General features: G+C 31.2%; 1 protein-coding gene across 1 annotated transcript; it reads left to right on the top strand.

Annotated features, from left to right (window-relative positions):
• The first annotated feature begins 16,143 nt into the window (after positions 1-16,143).
• On the top strand, positions 16,144-17,328 carry LOC118047272 (ethylene-responsive transcription factor 11-like). The gene has a single exon (XM_035056514.2). The coding sequence runs from the start codon at positions 16,351-16,353 to the stop codon at positions 17,065-17,067; it is 717 nt and encodes a 238-aa protein (XP_034912405.1). The 5' UTR covers positions 16,144-16,350; the 3' UTR covers positions 17,068-17,328.
• The last annotated feature ends 1,305 nt before the right edge of the window (positions 17,329-18,633 follow it).

Raw genomic sequence — 18,633 nt, 5'->3', positions numbered from 1 at the left:
CCGAACATTAAATAAAACTCCCCCTTCCATACATTGTGTTCGTGTCTTATGTTTGTAAGTGTTTTTTCTTGAATATATATATATATATATATATATATATATATGATTCTTTAAAAAAAAATTATTTTTGATATTGACATGTTAAAATTATATAAAAAAACATAATTTAATGTTTTTTCAAGTAAAATATACTCTTAAAATTAAAAACTATCACACTCTCAAACATTAAAATACATGGATATCATTCTATCTAGTAGAATTTCTTAATTACGGGAAATTGGGAAGAAAAAAAACGTGGTGGTTAGACTTTAAAAAAAGAATCTTGTCCTAACTTTTTCAAGTTTTCGTGTTCAAGTTCATAAGTTAGCACGTTGAGTAAAGTTTTTCCACTTCCGCTTCTTCCATGGATGTTCTGCAAGCAAAATGCTTTTGTTGACTCGAGGGGGCAAGGCTACCATAGCAGCCTTGCTTTCCCTTTGACATCTATTGGTTAATTGCCCCTCGAGATTAATAATTATCTGTAACTTTTATAATTATTGTAAATACAGAATTAACATACATTAGGGTTCACATTCACACTAATCTCTATGTTCAACGTGAATAACGGGTTGGTATAATAGTACGTGAGTTTCTCATAAAATGCTTATTCACGAGATTAATAGTTCAAATCCCACTTACCACATCTTGTATTTATTGCAAAATTATTGTTTGGTCAAAGATTTATTTTTAAACATGTGCGTTGTATATGAATTATTCAAGTTTTACTAAACATTTTTATATTATAATTTTATATTCATAAATTATATTCAAGATCAGATATTAACAAATACAATATCCATGGCTTAAAATTATAGAGGGATTGACTAGCAATGTAGTCTTTTTTTATTAAATAAAGTAAAATGACGTTTTTCCATGATGGATTGAGAAAAACAAAATTCTATGGTCTTGAGACATATGCTTAAAATCAAATGTTTTTCTATGATGGTTTTTGAAAAAAATACATGGTGTTAAAAAAAAATGTTTTTTTGTATGTGAAAAAGGAAGTTGCATAGAAAATATGTTTAAAATATGTTATATGAAAATCACAAGACTGGTTATTGAATCAAAAAAGAAAAGAAATATAAGAAACATAGAGAAAAAAAAAAAGAGTTACATAAGACACATATTAGGAAAAGAGGAAAAAAAACTATTCAAAAAGTTATATAGAAAATATAAAAGAAGCATAATTGTATTAAATAAATATATAATGGTCATTTAAAAAAATCGTATAGAAAATATACGTATATTAAATAGATGTATAATTTACATTTAGATAATTTAATATTGTTATATTCTTTTTTAATATTTAAATATATTATGATTAATTAAATTGTTTCATAAAGTTCGGGTATTTATATATAGTTATGGGTTTTTCTACAATAATTTTAATTAAAACTCATTAGATAAATGATTTATAATATAAAAAAGAGAGTATATGTAAAAAAATTGTAAAATGGCGTATCAATAACATTGTAGTTTGTGGCTCCTAGTCAAATGATAGAGTGGAGCAAAGTGAAATGATTAATGAGTTAGGGAGTGCAACTAGATTAGGGGGTTGGGATTTATTTCTTGTTTTGTTACTAGAGATGATTGATAGATTAAGGGTGCATGAGAAATGTTTATATAGTACGGTAAAGGGATATTAAAAAAAATTATTAATACTTCTTGGATGGTCAAGATTCCTTAAACGGCTAGGTTTTCTTGTGCAGTTTAAGGTTTACAATAAATACATATTATGTAACCCTATTCCGATATAATAAAAAATAAAAGCTCATCACTCATGTGGATGTAAGCATATTGTCGAACCACATTAAATCTTGTGTTCTTTCTGATTTCTCTTCTATTACAATATTCATCAATAATTCTACAAGTTTTTCCACAACAATTAGTATTAGAACTTGTTTATGATGTCAGGGATTTCTTTTGTAAAAATTTAACATGATCAAGTTTGATGGATCATGCAATTTTGGATTAGCAAATGAGGGTGAAGGATTTGTTGATGCAGTGGGTATGGTAAAAGTGTTATATAGACAACAACCAAAAGGCATGAATGATATAGATTGACAGGAACTTAAAGCGAGGCTTGTGGCAACTAATAAGCTTTTTCTAGATAATAACATGATGTATCATGTCATGGATGAGGAATCATCGGTGGTAGTTTAAACAAAATTGGAAAGTCAATATATGTCTAGGTCATTGTTGAACAAACTTTATCTTAAACATAAATTGTTTGGTCTTAAGATGCTAGAGGGTACAAATTTGAATTAGCATATCAATATGTTCAATTAGATTGTTAGCAATTTAAAACGAATTGATATGAAGTTCAACCACGAAGATAAGGTGTTGATGTTACTAAATTCTCAACCTACTTATCCTATGTATGAAAATTTGGTTACAATTCTGAAATAGAGGAAATAAACTTTCATATTGAAACAATCACAAGTGCCTTATTAACCTTTAATATGAAGAAGAAAGTTGGCAATGAAAATTCACAAGACAAAGGGCTAATGGAGAGGAGTAATCAAGAGCATGGAAGAACAAGTCCTAGAACTAATCGAGGAACAACAAAGCTCGGTCCAAATCCAGGAAGAGGAAAGATATATGGTGTTATAATTGTGGAAAAACAGGGCACATAAAATAAGAATGTCCAAAGAAAAATAAGGGAGGTGCAGAGTACAAAGAGGGTTCATCAAAGTCTGTGAATGTAGTGGAAGAAGATTTAGAGAGTGGTGATGAAGACATGCTTTTTATTTCATCTAGTTCGGATCATCCTACAAATTCTTGGATATTGGATTCGACATTTACTTATCATATGACTCCCAATAAATATTGGTTAAACAACTACAGGTTAGTTAATTCTAGTTCTATTCTAAGGGATTAGATCATCCATCCAAAGATATTGGAATAGGAAATATCAAAATTAAAATGTTTAATGGTGTTGTTATAACTTTGTGTGATATTAGGCGTATACTAGATTTGAGAAAGAATCTGATTTCATTAGGCATTTTAGACTGTGATGGGTTTAGCTTCAAGTCTAAAAGTGAGTAAATGTGCTATGACAATCATAAAGGGACAAAGATTGCAGAGAAATATTTATAAACTGTTAGGTACCACATTTATAGGTGGAGCTATAGTCATAGAATTTGAGACAGATAGCATAGTCTTGTGGCACAAACAAGTAGGCCATATGGATGAGCGTAAGATAATGGAGATTCATAAGAAGAATTTATTGAAGGGTGTCAAAACATGCAAACTTAATTTTTGCAAGTATTGAGTTCTTGGAAAATATAATAAGATGCAGTCCAAGACAGCCACACACAAGACAAAGAAAATTCTTGACTATGTTCATACAAATGTTTGGGGTTCGATAAGGCTAGTATCATGTTGAGGATAAATATATTTTGTGATTTTCATTTATGAATATTCACGAAAGGTTTAGGTGTACTTTATACAATATAAGTCAAAAACATTTGCCAAGTTCAAGGTATGAAAAACATAAATAGAAAATCAGACAGGAAGGAAGATCAAATGCCATAGGTCAGATAATAATATTGAGTACATAAATTTAAAATTCATGGAGTTGTGGGAGCAACATGTGATTAAGATACACTTCACAGTACGCAAGACACCACAATTTAAAAAAAACAAGGTGTCTCATACTGAATACAGAATACAAGGCTTGCTAAGAACTCTTATGCAGAAGCAATAAATTATAGCATGTTTCTTTATTAAAAAATCACATAGGGTAACATTACATGGGAAAGTAGCATAAGAGATATAGACAAGGAGTCTAATAAACTACTATGGTTTGAGAGTGCTTGGATGTCCAACCTATGTGCAAGTTTTTAATGATAAGGGGTTAAAGCTTAATGTGAAGTCTAAATAGTGTATCTTTCTAGGGGGTATTAGAAAGGGGTTAAAGGTTTCAAGCTTTAAAATCTAAAGGCAAACAAGGTGGTGATCAGTAGAGATATTGTTTTTAATGAAAAAATCATGTTACAGTGTACTCAAGAAGAAAAGAAACAAGTGCTAAAAAATTATAGCAATAATGATAATGAGGTAGGGGTGGATCTAGATACTCATATTAAGGAATAAACCTTTGAGAATTCAAGGAGTTCTAGTTCAGAAGATCAACATGATAATATAGCTTTAGGAAAGCCCAAATGCACCATCAAGTCACCACCCATCAGGTATGGTTTTAAAGATTTGATCTTTTATACATGTATTACTAGTAGTAGGAATTCTACTACTTTTTAGGAGGCATTACACAGTCAAGATAAATATAAATTGGTAGGTGTTATGGAATAAAAAAATGAAGTCTCTATATAAGAACCACGCATAAGAGTTGGTTGAACTTTCAAAGAGGAAGAGGGAGATAAGATGTGAATAGGTGTATAAAAAGAAAAAAGCAATATCAAAAAGAAAAAAAAAAGTAAGAATTTCAAGGCTCATCTAGTAGTAAAGGGTTACTTATAAAATAAAAAGGTTAATTATGATGAGATATTTTTCTCTGTAATCAAACATACTTTTATTAGGGTAATGTTAAGTTTGGTGTCTCATTTTTATATACAGTTAGAGCATATGGATGTCAAGACAACTTTTCTTCATGATGATTTGGAGGAGTAAATTTACACGGTACAGCTATAAGGTTTTAGTCAACCTGGATAGGAACACTTATTCTATAAATTAAGGAAATCACTTTATGGACTCAAATAGTCTCAAAGACAATGATACAAGTAATTTAACTCCTACATGATCAGGATTAGCTACAAAAAAAATGAGCATAACTGTTGTTTTTACGTAAAGAGCCTTGATGATGATTCTTTCACACACACACACACACACACACACATATATATATATATATGGATGCTATTTTGATTGTTGCAAAGAGTATAAGAGATGTCAACAAGTTGAAGACTTTGTTGAGTAGAGAACTTGGTATAAAGGATTTGGGTACAGCTAAGAAGATTCTTGTGATGAAGATTAATAGAGATAGAACTACTAGGAGATTATGGTGGAGATTATGGTTATCTCAATATAGCTATATTGAAAAAGTGTTGGAAATGTTCATCATGGACAATGCAAAACCATTAAGTATACCTTTAGCAAATCATTTTAAGACTAGATTTGTCTAAGATTCAAAGGATTCTTTATGCTAGTACAATGAGGTGTTTAATGTATGTTATGGTTTGTATAAGACTAGATTTTACACACACAGTCAATGCAATGAGCAAGTTTCTATCAAATCCGAGATGATAGCATTAGGAAGCAGTTAAGTGGATCTTCATATACTTGGAAGGTATTATAGACTATGTTATCATGTTTAGCAAACAACATGATGGTCCTTCATATGTTGTATATATATGTGTGGACTATACAAGGGATTTGAATGTTAGGAGGTCTACCACTAGTTATGTATTTACTCTGGTAGGGGGCTTATTTGTTGGAATTATATAGTTCAATCTCTGGTTGCACTATCTACCACTGAATTAGAATATATAGCAGTGGTTGAGGCTGGCAAGGAAGTCTTGTGGCTTACAGGTTTGGTCAAGGAGCTGGGTATTCCATAAAGTATAGTTCAGTTGCATTATGATAGCCAGCGTGCTATTTACTTGGCAAAGAACCAAATGTATCATACAAAAACTAAGCACATAGATGTGAGGTTTCATAAGATCAAGGAATTGGTTTCTTCCAGTGAATTGTTGCTTGAAAAAGTTCACACTTCTAAGAATTCAGACATGTTAACAAAGCTTGTTACCACTAATATTGCTTACACTTAATTAATGTCTTCAAATACTAAATGAGAGACGTCTCAACCTATTATCTCGGGTGGAGTTTTCCTTACTTTTCTCGTACAGGGTGGATATCCGACAATGTGGAGATTGTTGTAGTTTATGGCTTATAGGAAAATTATTAATAATCATTAAATGGTTAGGATTTTTTGGGCTACAAGGTTTTCTTAGGTAGTTTAGTGTTTACTATAAATAAATATTATGTAACTCTATTTCAACATATTGAAAAATAAAAGCTCCTTGTATGAAAAGTTAAATATGATAGTTTTTAATATTTTTATAATTTTATGAAATAACATAGAAGTGCTGTATTTTTTATTTTTAAATGTATTAATTAATTATTTTCATGGAAATTGGATTTTTTTTTAAGAGTTTGTTTAGTATTTTGGTATTAGTTACTTTTCAAAGTGTTTTTTAAATGGAAATGAATCGAAATAATATTTTTTTTGTTTTCATGTCAACATATAAAATCAATCTGAAAACATTAAGAGAATTAATCTAAAAATAAATAAAAATAGATAATCAATGTGTGGATGGCAATTGGCATGGTTATGACTCAATTATTACAAGGATTCCAAGCATGCTATGCACAAACTGGTATTCCAATACCGTTGGCTATTAAAACCAAAAAAAAAATAAAAAATAAAAACGAGTCGACTATTAAAGAGCCGAATTATCTGATCGGGCAGCAATTTCTGACATTCAAATGCAGCCACAAAAATGGGTGCTTGTACTTGCTTGTCAAAACGCAAGGGGACCCCTGCAGGTCAATGTGTTTCATGTAGGCTTTGCCTGTCAACACGCTAGAGGGAGGCGGGAGGGAAGGTGCCTGCTTGACTAGTCAATGTTTTTCATGTCTGGGGAGTCATCAAACGACATTAAAAAAAATTAATAATAATGTTATGTTGTCAAATCTTTCACATTATCTACATCAATGCCTGATGCTTCCTCCATTCCTAGCCGCCCAAATTAGTTTAAATCATGCAACAACGACCACGAGATTCTGTAATATTTCTGGGTTTTTAGGAATGTAATAGGATTTGTTTTTTAGTATGTTTTATGATTGGAAATTTATTAAAATAATATTTTTTATTTTTTTAAAAATATTTTTAATATTATCATATAAAATGATTTAAAAATATTAATTTAAAATAAATAAAAAATTTTAATTTTTTTCAAAAATACTTTTAAATCATAAAAAAATAAACAGCTGCTTGATGAGAAAGAAAAAACACCAACGAAAGTTTTCCTTGTTCTTAGGTTTGTACATGAAATATGAAGTCAATTTGGACGCGTGGATACCTTGCGGTGGGGTCTTGGTTTTTAGTGAAATCTCTGGCAGGAGAATTATTGGGAAATGTGGATCTTACTGATTCTGCACTGTGAAATTTGGAAATTGTGGGCAGCCATACGACTAGTGCCTCTACCGTCGTTGCTCTACAAAACATAAAAGACATTTTTTTTATATTGTCAATTTGGAGTCTGTGTACATGTTCATATTTTTGTATAAAATAAAAGGGTTTTTCTGAAATATATAATTTAAATAATTAGATTCTAAATTTATTTTTTAAAAATTATAAGTTTGAGTTCAATAAACTTTAAAATCATTAAAAGCTTATATAATCATTAACTTCAAAACTCATAAAATTAGTAAAAAATATATATAAACTAGCCAAACATTTACATTAATAATAATGCTATTGACTTACCATGCCCTTCACATATATATATAAATAAATAAATAATAAATAATTAAAAATATATTGAAACCAAGTCAATCAATTGAGTGCTCGTGTAGCTTTTAACAACATTAATGACGACGTGAAAGATTTAACGTGCAGTGCGCTGGTGTGAACATTTGGGCTCCATTGTATCAGCAGGTAGAGGTAATGTCCAAATAAATCATGTAATGTCGTATTCGAGGTTTCCCACAAAACTGCTAGCTTGAGGACCCATCTCCGTTCGACGTTGATTGGATTTAAAGTATAGCAGGCGTACGTGCATTCGGAGGAGCTGATCATACGCACCCTATACGCTAGTTTCTGGAGATGAATATCAATTACAATGCAGATGATGACCGCATGGAAACCCTAAATCTTACCAGGCTTGAAGAAGATTAGAGTTAAGGCCCTTTTCAAGCATTTTACTCGTATCGAAAAGCAATTAATCGGGGCATGCTGATATCTAAACGCACCTGTCCGCTGCGAAAACTGCAGTCTATTTACTGCTGCATCATTCTATGACACACACACCTGCCTCCGGCGAGGGCCCAGTGATGCGGTGGCAGTTAAGGCGCCATTGCTTTCAGATTCAACAGATGGAACCTACTAATTGATTACGGATCTCGCTCGGGAGTATCAAATAATTGGGAAGCCATAGCCCTGATCCGAGGTTGATAGGTCGCTGCTTTAACAACCACCACCCCCGAAGATTATGACACCGCGTTAACGACCGCACCATTCTAATACAGACCGCGTTATCCAACAGCGCCGTACAATAGAAAATATTGTATATTGATGTTATAGTTTCTAAGTTTTTTTTAGATAACTTTTGTGATTGTTGTTTAAAAAAATAGATTTTAAAAATATATATATATATATTTGATAAAAATTATGATTAAATTTTATGTATAACAAAAAATATATATAAAATATTTGGTAGAAATATGTTTGTGGTTGTTTTTTAAAGTGTATTTTACTTCATTAAAATAATATTTTTTATTTTTAAAAAATTATTTTTGATATCAACTCGTCAAAATGATCTTAAAACACTAAAAATATATCAATTTAAAAAAAATAAAAAAAATTAAATTTTTTACAAGAGTTTTTAAAATACAAAAATAAACAATATTTTACAAAACTCAATTAAAAAATATATAAAAACTATATTTCAAAATTAATTATTTAATAAACCTGATAATACAAAACATTATTTAATTTATTACCAAACACCTTCCTCTATTTGTTCCACTGCAAGTTAAAAACAATAGCAGCCTTATGCTGGCGCGGATGTAATTAAGATATGCTAATGGTGATGGTCAGTGAAATCATAGAGCGTGTGATACAACAATGAAAAGAGAGTGATGGAAAAAGGTTGTCCGATTATATTAATATTGGGGTATCAGAAACTAATGTCACGTGGATATTGAAAATAGGAGGGGGAGGGGGAGGGAGAGAGAGAGAGACCGCGTTTTACAGGGCTTATAGGAGGCTAGCAACGATGTTTATTCTCTCCTTCAAAAAAAAAAAAAAAAAGGAAAATCTCAATTTCACCCTAGATTTATTTACTCAATTCTCAATTACATATCAGATATATGACTTTTATCAATTAAATTCCAAATATATATATATATATATATATATATATATATATATATAAAATGAATTCATTGTTTGCCTTCTCATAAAGCATTGTTTATTAAAGTGATTTTTTTTAATATTAAATTTACAGTAATTAAATTTCATAATTTAATTTATTTTGTTTTTATAAAATTATATCAATCTCATAATCCAAGTCACGAATTTAATGGGTTAGCTCAAGTATTTTTAGTACCTTTTTTTCTAATTAAATTTGTTTTTTTAAATTCATCTTTTAACAATGGTTAATTAAAAATTAAGTTTTATAATTTGTTTTGGTTTGTTTTTTATGAGGTTATCTCAATTTTATAACCCGAATATGAGTTTGGCAGGTTAACTCGAGTTCACTCAAATATTTTTTTTGTATTTATTTTGTATTGAATTTTTCAATTTTTCCTTCAAGATTTAGTTGATTGTGATCTAGACTTCATAATTTATTTTAATTTGCTTTCTATAAAATTATCATGGTCTTATAATGAAGGACATGGATTTGACGAGTTAACTTTGGTTGTCTCAGGTTGATTAATTTTTTTGTCATCTTAGTTTATTTTAAAAAAAAAAAGATGTTTTGAAAAATATTTTAAATCAAACAATGTCTTTACATGTCTTCTTGTTAACTTGTCAATTTGAATAGGATATATCAAATCAACCAAGCATTATTTAATTTTAAAAAAAAAAAACTCATTATGAAATCCTAAATATTTTTATTTATATTTAAAAAAATATAATTCTTTGTAATGTAGCTAGATCATGATCTAAATTATATATATATATATATATATATATAAATATATATATATATAAAACTAAAAGAGATCAAGAAATTCAAGTGGCATGTGAGGCGTCCTACTATGGATTCAAGCAGTAACTCTAGCAATTTATTTCAAGTTCTTACCGTTCTTTTCATGCCTTCTCATAACCATATCTACTTTATTTGCGGTGTTTGTGGTTCTCTTTATATTTTGATTGATTTATGGTGTTGCGTCTTGGCTTTGGCAGCTTGGGTGGTCGTGGTTGGGTATTGGTGACATGTTGTTGAATAAAGAGCGTCTACAAAGTTGTAGGGCATAGGTGATGGTTTGTGGTTGGGTTCTGGCATTAATCTTAAATGTTCTATAATTTGATAAGCCTATTTCTTGATTGGTGAGTGTGCGTGCCATAATTATCCATTAAATACACAAACCACTTGCCATAACATTTACTTCGCTCAGTTGATTAAGAGAGTGGGAGCTTTTTTAAAGGATTTGGGTATGCGGTTGGTTCCTTACTAGTTGATTAGGTTGGCTACTACCTCATCAATCTTCTTCCTCTTTTGATTTGGTTGAGTTATTGTTAGATACATTATTGTTCCTTTTCTTGTTTTGTTAGCTTGTAAATTTCTCTTTTTGTATGTCATTTCCAACCTATTTATGCCAATCTTTTCTAATTTTGATTTGGATGTTTGTGGTGAGGGGGTTTTATTTATTATTGTTTATTTTTTAACCTTTCTATTGGAATTGGGTTATCTTGGGTTTCTAAAAGGGCATACAACCTTTTTTTTTTAGATGATTCATGTTACCAAAGATTTGGCTTGCATGTTTTTTCTCATAGCTTTTTTTGTTTTTTATTGTTCATTTTTTACTGTGCAAGCCATTGTAAAATGGTTGGTTTTTATGGTTTATTAGCCTCCTAGGCTGCTTACAAGTCTACAATTCTAAGCTCTTTAACTTGTTTTCAAAGGATTGAGGTTGGATGAAGGGGTAAGTTTTGCACACGAGAGTCGTTTGATTTTTTAGTCCATGTTTTGTTTCTGAGTTTTGGTTTTTTGCCATCAATTATTATTGCTTTGTCTCTACATTTGATTTATTTTCTCAAGTTTCAATAATAAGCCAAGGGTAACAAATTACTATATCTCCAAGATCTTTAGCTTATTTTCCACTTTTAGACCCATTTTCACTAAGATCACTTGCAACAACTAATTTGGTTTATTTTCTTTTGATTTTATGTTGTCCTTTTAACTGTTATGATTGTGTTTAACCCTTCAAATCACTTGGACAATTTTTTATTTGTTTTTGTTTGTTTAGTTTGAGATGAAATTGGTTTCTATTATACCCTTCTTATTTTAAAGGGTTAGGTTTACTAGTGTTATAAAAGACTTTCAATGGGACTTTTTTAAAAACATTTTCTCCTTTTTGGTCGCATTTCAAGGCTTGTTCTCTCTATCAGTCAGTCTTATCTTTCACTCAGCTCTTAGGTTTTGGGGTTATTTAATTTTAAAATATTTTAGTTTTGTATTTTTGTTACATTGATTATATAGTAGGCTTTGGACTTTTTTTTCTCTCTTTTTTTATATTTTTGTTGATTTTACATAGTTTTATGGGTGGTTGCCAAGTTTTTTAGGCCTCTGTTGATTAAATTTTGTCTTGATTATGTTTGTCCATGACTTGCAAGTTTGTTTATGTCCTATATTGGTTTTGCATATTTGCGTTGGAATTAATATAGTCATCAACCTAGGTTTTACCAGGAGGTTAGTTTTGTTGGTCTAAACTAAATCTCTTTGTTTGATCTTAAGGTTATTAATCCATATCTAATTATATGACTTACAAAGGGTAAAGATGTACAAATCACAAAACAAGTGCATTACTAGATGAAAAGAATGTCTTAACATTGTTTTGGATATTACAAAAGGATTGCTCAACATCCACTAAGATTTTAAAATTTCAATTGTGCACAAGGATCTGAATCCTAATAATATTTCACTAGACAATAATTTGAATCCTAATATATTAGATTTTGGGTTGGCAAGAATTTCTGGTGATGATGAAAGAGAAGCAAAAAACAAAGAGAGTCATTAGAACATAGTGGTCATTATCACTCTAAATCATTTTGTTTTGTGAATTGAAAGAACTTATATTTAGTTTTATTTCATGCAATGGATATGTGTCACTCAAATATGTTATCGGTGGGAATTTTTTGGTGAATCATATTTTTAATACTTTAGGTGTGGTTCCATTAGAGAGAGTTACTGGAGAAAGGAATCGATGGTATACTCATACAGATTATCACTATAATCTCTTAAGACATGCAAGTAGAAAGTAGAAACAATAATTATATAATAACTCTTCTAAATACTTTTTCAGTAACTTGAAATTTACCACGATGTTTTGGGCATAGGTGACACGGAATAAAGGTAAGGCCTCGGAGTTAATCGATACATGTTTGGGAGATTATTATGATGAATGTCAAGCATCGAGGTGTATTCATGTGGGATTATTGTGTGTCCGAACTCTTTCTAAAGATAGGCCAACAATGTAATGTCATCTATAGTTTTTATGTTGGCATATGACTGTGTTGCCTCAAACTAAATATCCTAGTTTCTTTGTAAAAAGAAGCTTTGGCTTAAAGGCAATATAGGGCATTGAAAAAAACCATACGAAAAATAAACTTACCATGATTGTTCTAGAAGCCAAATATATAATTCTACTAGCTAGTACGAAGAAGTATAATTGATAAGCTACTTTGCTAAAGTTAAATCTATCTATTTTAAATACTAAATGATGATAAGATAATAATTTACTTGCCCCTTGCTAATTATCAGGCGGACAACTTAATTCTAACTGTTTAGTTATTGCTAAGTGCATTGAGCTACTGACATGGACAAGTTAATGATAGGATTATAATGGTAATCACTGATAACTATATTTAGTGAAGATACGGTTATATATAATAAAATTCAATTTGGTGTTTTTATAATAATAATTAGTTTCATGGTATTTCTTACATGGTATATCTTTGTTGTTTTATGGCATACTCATGCATTATCATTATTATTATTATTATTATTAAAAAACCTAAAAAAGTTTTTAAATCCACTGCATATCATTTTTCTACTACTATTGTGTGCTTAATTTGGCATTGTTGTCTTCTTTTTCATCTCTTCAGCCTTCAACAATTTGGTGAGATTGCATTTCTTCGTTTTTGAAACTGGTTATTGTTTGTTTTTTTATTAACTACACTTTTTTTCATCACCACAACACTTTGAGTCCTATTTTTATAAGATTTTTGCTTACGTTTCTATCTTTTTTATGTGCAAAACTTCTAAATAAACAAGTGCATTATTTCTTTCACATGCATTGCATCCTTTAGCTCTTTAGTGGTTAAGTTAGCTAACATTTATAGTTATGTTTTCCTTGCCTTCAACCCTTTTGTAAGCTTGCAAAGCTATGTCAATGGTCCTTTTCTTCCATTGAACTTATTTGAGAAAGGAGATGGCTTCACAAATTTTTGTTGTTCATTGAGCTTATAAAGAGATTTATGCATTAATTCATGCACTACGAGTTTCAGGGAAGATATCTTTATGAATAAATATTTTTGTTGTATTTTTCATGTCATTTATACAACATTAGCCAAATGTTTTTTCAGCAAATTAAGAGGGGTGGAAATTCGTTAAACATGTGAAATTAAATGAAAATGAATGTTCACTAGAGGAAAGTTGTTATATCTAATTTAAAAACACTAAGCAGAGTGAGTTTCTAGATGAAGATATTCTAACATGTGAATCGATATAATATTTGGTATTGAATGTATAATGCATGTGTTTGTGTTCTTCAAATGTAGTCTTAATTATAGTCATATTATAATCCTAATTTTGTCAACAGGTGAGCAAATGCATGTGTGTAAAACTAAACTTTAACTCCCATATTTTATATTCAGCAAAAAATAATAACCAAGGTGTTTTTGGGAATAGGTATTGTGTCAGATTGGAACAATCTATTGGACAAGTAATTCTACAATGAAACAAGACCATGTGCTTTCATAAACATGAGCGATTTCAAGCTTTCTGATTGAAAATGCTTCACTTGTGGCCAAAGTTTGTATAGACATATTCCTTCTTATCGGGTGGTGTACCCAACTTTCAAAAACAAATAATTATAAAGTCATTATAGACAACAAGGATTCAAAGCATGATCAAATTAGAGAACATCATGACTCAAAGATATCCATTACGGTAACTATTGATTATTGAATGTTGCAATGACAAAACAACATGAGGATGTAATGGAAGTACATCGACTAAATGATTGTTTAGTTTTTGATTGTTAGTTTAAACAACTCGCCATGATTTACATGCGTTGATGCAAAAGCAAAAGAAAATAATCAATGTTTTTTCACTTTAGATTTTGGATTTATTTTCTTTATTTCTTTCGTTTTTTCCAAGTTTTATCAATCAACTTGCCTATGGCTACCCCTTAGATATCAATATTTTCAATGTTTTTGCATTTCATTTTATTATGTATCATCAACTTTTTATTCTGTTTATGTTATACTTGCGACATCGCACGTGTAAATGACCAATTATAATTTATATATGGTTTTGGACTGTTTTTTTTTTTTTTTTTTTTTTTAAAGTAAGAAAATCCCAGATAAGCCGCGATTTAGCTGGCCACGCAAGCCACACAGCTCCATCAACCAAGTTTCACCACCAGCTTCGCTCCCTGGGTGATCCCAACCTCACGCTCTCAGGTTATGATTTATGACCATGTTCATAGCGGAAGGACGCGGCAAACAAGATTAGAGGACATCATTATTATTTTTTTCTTTTCAATGATAAGCGGGAGGATGCTTTGACCATCGAAATTAATGTATAAAATTAAGACATGCAAATTGCCCAGGTTAATTTCTCAAGACAACAGATAAGGTAGCTTTGTTTGCGTGGCCGCTTAAATCAAAGCCTCCTTTCTCAAGATAACAGATCAGTTAGCATGAAAAAGAGAGAGAGCAGGAGGGTGGCTTTTACAGTTTTTTTTTTTTTTTAATATGAGTGTAAACCTCAACTAATTTTATGAGTTCTAAAATTAATAACTATATAAGCCTCAGTGACTATTATATTAGCAACTTCATGATTCAAATCTAAAACTATAAAAAAATAAATCTTTTAATCCTAAATTTTTACTATTAGATCCTACTACATAATTAATCTAAATAGTTGTTGATATCACAGACATGATGAAAATGAAAATTAATTATCAATATTTCTCTTACCTATAAACAATAACAAGTGCTTCAGTTATCTCTTTTAGTTGTAAATATTGTCTTTAACACAAATCTTAATGAAGTTCTTAGCATTCTAATTTAATCATAAAAATTACCTAAACTCTGTTGGTTTTGTCTGCACTCCTATTTCTTTTCTCGAATAACTTTCAACCAACTTTTAAAAAATAAAGATATTTAGCATGGAATTTTATTTTTTTTCTTAAATGATGGGCACATCATATAAAAATTTAATTATAAATGAAACATATTTTCTATGATTCTCTTGTGACTAGCCTAAACAAATGCTTTACTTATGAAACAAAAGAGCATGGCTTAACTGTTTGGTGTATGTTTGTTAACGTGAGGATAGTATTTTTTAATTGAAAATATATTTAAATAATTTTTTTATAATTTTTTACAAAAATATATATTATTTTAATATTTTTTTGAATGAAAAAAAATTTAAAAAATAAAAATTACCACAATTTCAAACATATATTTAGGAGCGTTTTTATTTTTAAATTATTTTAATGGATTGATATTAAAAATAAATTTTAAAAAAAAAAAATATATATAATTTCAATATATTTTTAAATAAAAATATTTTTTTAAAAAAAACTGTTATGAGAACAATAAAAGGAAAGAGACTTTTTTATCTCAATGAGCAATCCAAATAGGGAAGGCTTTCTCTTTCATTTTTTTTTGTGGGGGCGCCCCTTGCAAAAATCATGAGTGCACGCGCCAGTGGAGCAATTTGGGAATGGTATGAATCCACCGCACGCAATCTACAGTGAAGTTACAGCCGTTAGATGCTGATAAGAATGATACCACATAGTACCGTATAATAATATAATATACCATAAATACCCTCTCTCTTCTCTCTCTTCACGGTCTTGCTCTCTAGTCATCCCACATGCCATATAATTCGGACACCACTTTATTATTCTTCTTTACCCACACTCTTCTAGCTAATCTATAGCCGCCCCAGCTCTCACAGTCAAATCCATCGTTGACTGCCCACGCCCCCTTCCTTCCCATTTACTCCCCCGTCTCCTTCTCTGTATAAAACCACCCCCCCTCCTCTCTCTTTTTCATGCTCGCTTCCTTTTTCAAAAAGTAAAAGCTACAAGAAGTTTTTTTCTTTAATTATGGCGCCTAGAGAGAAGATTGCCGCCGTTAAAGCTAGCGGAGGCGGAGTTGGCGGTGGTGGTGGTGGAGGAGGAGGCAAGGAAGTGCATTTTAGAGGAGTGAGAAAGAGGCCGTGGGGAAGGTACGCTGCCGAGATAAGAGACCCGAGTAAGAAGAGCCGGGTTTGGCTTGGCACTTTCGACACGGCGGAGGAAGCCGCACGTGCGTACGATACTGCCGCACGTGAGTTCCGTGGTTCTAAGGCAAAGACTAACTTTCCATATCCATCATGCGAGAACGTTAAGAAAAACGTTCTCTCTATCGACAACAACAAGAAAGCTGCCAGCAAGAATAACAGTGGTGGTGGTGTTGGTGGTGGTAATAATAATCAGAGTCCCAGTCAAAGTAGTACCGTGGAGTTTTGTAGCAGTGATGCGCCGTTGGATCTTAATCTTAGTCCCGTTGTATCCACCGTTAGATTGCCGTTTCAGCCGATGGCGATGAATCATCAACAGGTGGTTTATTTTGATGCATTGATGAAGAGTCAGTACGGAAGGATGATTTTCGATCATGGGTATCATCATCATCCTAACCAGCCGGTGGTTTTTTCTTGCGGTGGGGTCTTGAGTGATTCTGATTCATCCTCTGTCGTTGATTTGAATCATCAAGATGTCAAGACTCCGAGAAGATCTGTTGATCTTGATCTTAACCTTCCTCCCCCACCGGAGATTGCATGATTTTTTAGAAAAAATTTTGGCCTTTTTTTATTTTTATATTAGAAAAGATTAGAAAAAGACCCGCAAAAAAAGAGAGGTTAATTATGTGATCTGTTAGTTTTTTCTTTTTCTTTTTCACGTATGTGAATACGTATTGGCAGATCTCTTTTTTAGCAACAGTGAGGGAAACTCTGTTTCTTTGCTGTTGTTTGTTGAAAAACACTGTATCACTCTTTTTATTGAACTTTTTAATCAATAGATTATAACCTTAATTTCTCCCAATTTTCTGCTAATTTATTTTCTGGTCGCCGGAGTTTGTAAGAACAAGGAACCGTCGGCCGTGAATGTGTCCGTACGGACAGCACGAGTATCGGTTTCTGTTGTTAAGATCGTGATTGTTTTTTGGAGAAAGCGTGTAAGTTGATAGTGATATTAGTAGGAATGCTCTTTTACCCAAGTGGTTTTGTCTTCTTTGTGAGCGATAATTGGGACAGATGTCATCATCATAGCTACTGGATTGCAGTGATACTGCTGTTTGTTTTTGGCGTCACCTTTATTCCCTGTTGGGAAATAGGGTTTGGTGTCTTTAATTTTGTTTTTGTAGGTTCAATTTTTATTTTATGTATATATATATATATTTATTTATTTTGTTAGAAAAAAATGGAGTGAATTGATGGAATACCTCCTGTCCAATTATGCAAGAAAACAACTATTTGAAAACAGTGTGATGTTGTTTACATGTCTGGTTGCTTTTGCCTTCTGCAGGTAATGAAAGCAATTGATTTACAATTTTACTTGCCAAGCAACCCATGCAATGCTGTGTGCCACTTCCTTTAATTTAAATGTTCTTCTTGTATTTTTATTTTATTTTATTTTCCCAACATATTTCAAGTCTCTCAATTTCTTTCACTCGAGGGCACCTTTTGTCGTCATATTTAATGGTTTTATTGGGGCTGCAACTGTTACTACAACAAGTAATGAAAAGTTTGAAGCTTCTGTGGAAACCAGCAGCTTTAGCTTGTACAGTGAGATAGGTTTGGACTTCGATTTCAATCCATGATTACCGTTCTTGACTAATAAGAGGATAAAAACGATTTGGTAGCTGCTAGCTAGGGTTTGGTAGTGTTTGGCAAATGATTTAGACCCTCTTTTTTTTTTTCAACAATAAAAAAGATATTCTCTTCAATTAAGGTACGGAGGTGTAGTCGAATAGAGAGCACAGCTTTTTTGACCAAAATGTAAAAAGAAAAACTTTGGAAGGGAAACAATTATACCGGATGTTCGAGTCATTCCCCTTTTGGGTTCCTTTTATTCGACTTATCATGCTGCCCTAATCTCGATGATTCTTCACCGGAAGGGTAAGTTGACGATAGATTGGAGTTGCCTTTGCTTCTCGTGGAAATCTATCATACACGCACCATAATCACACAAGGAAAAATATGGACTTGCTTGAGAAAGCAAGTTCCTTGAACCAGCAAAATTGAAGAAAAAAAAAAAGAAGAAAAAATAGAATTGACTCGGCTATTGGAAAAATGCTATAGACAAACGTTATTGTATGTGTAAATCCCTCTTTGTAACTCGAGCGGG

Source organism: Populus alba, chromosome 4 (genome assembly GCF_005239225.2).
Source record: "Populus alba chromosome 4, ASM523922v2, whole genome shotgun sequence".
In the NCBI taxonomy this organism is placed as follows: Eukaryota; Viridiplantae; Streptophyta; class Magnoliopsida; order Malpighiales; family Salicaceae; genus Populus; species Populus alba.
This window is presented reverse-complemented; position numbering and strand designations above follow the sequence as displayed.

Excerpts from the sequence above, each read along its gene's own strand:
- LOC118047272 (XM_035056514.2), top strand. The coding sequence starts at position 16,351 with ATGGCGCCTAGAGAGAAGATTGCCGCCGTTAAAGCTAGCGGAGGCGGA.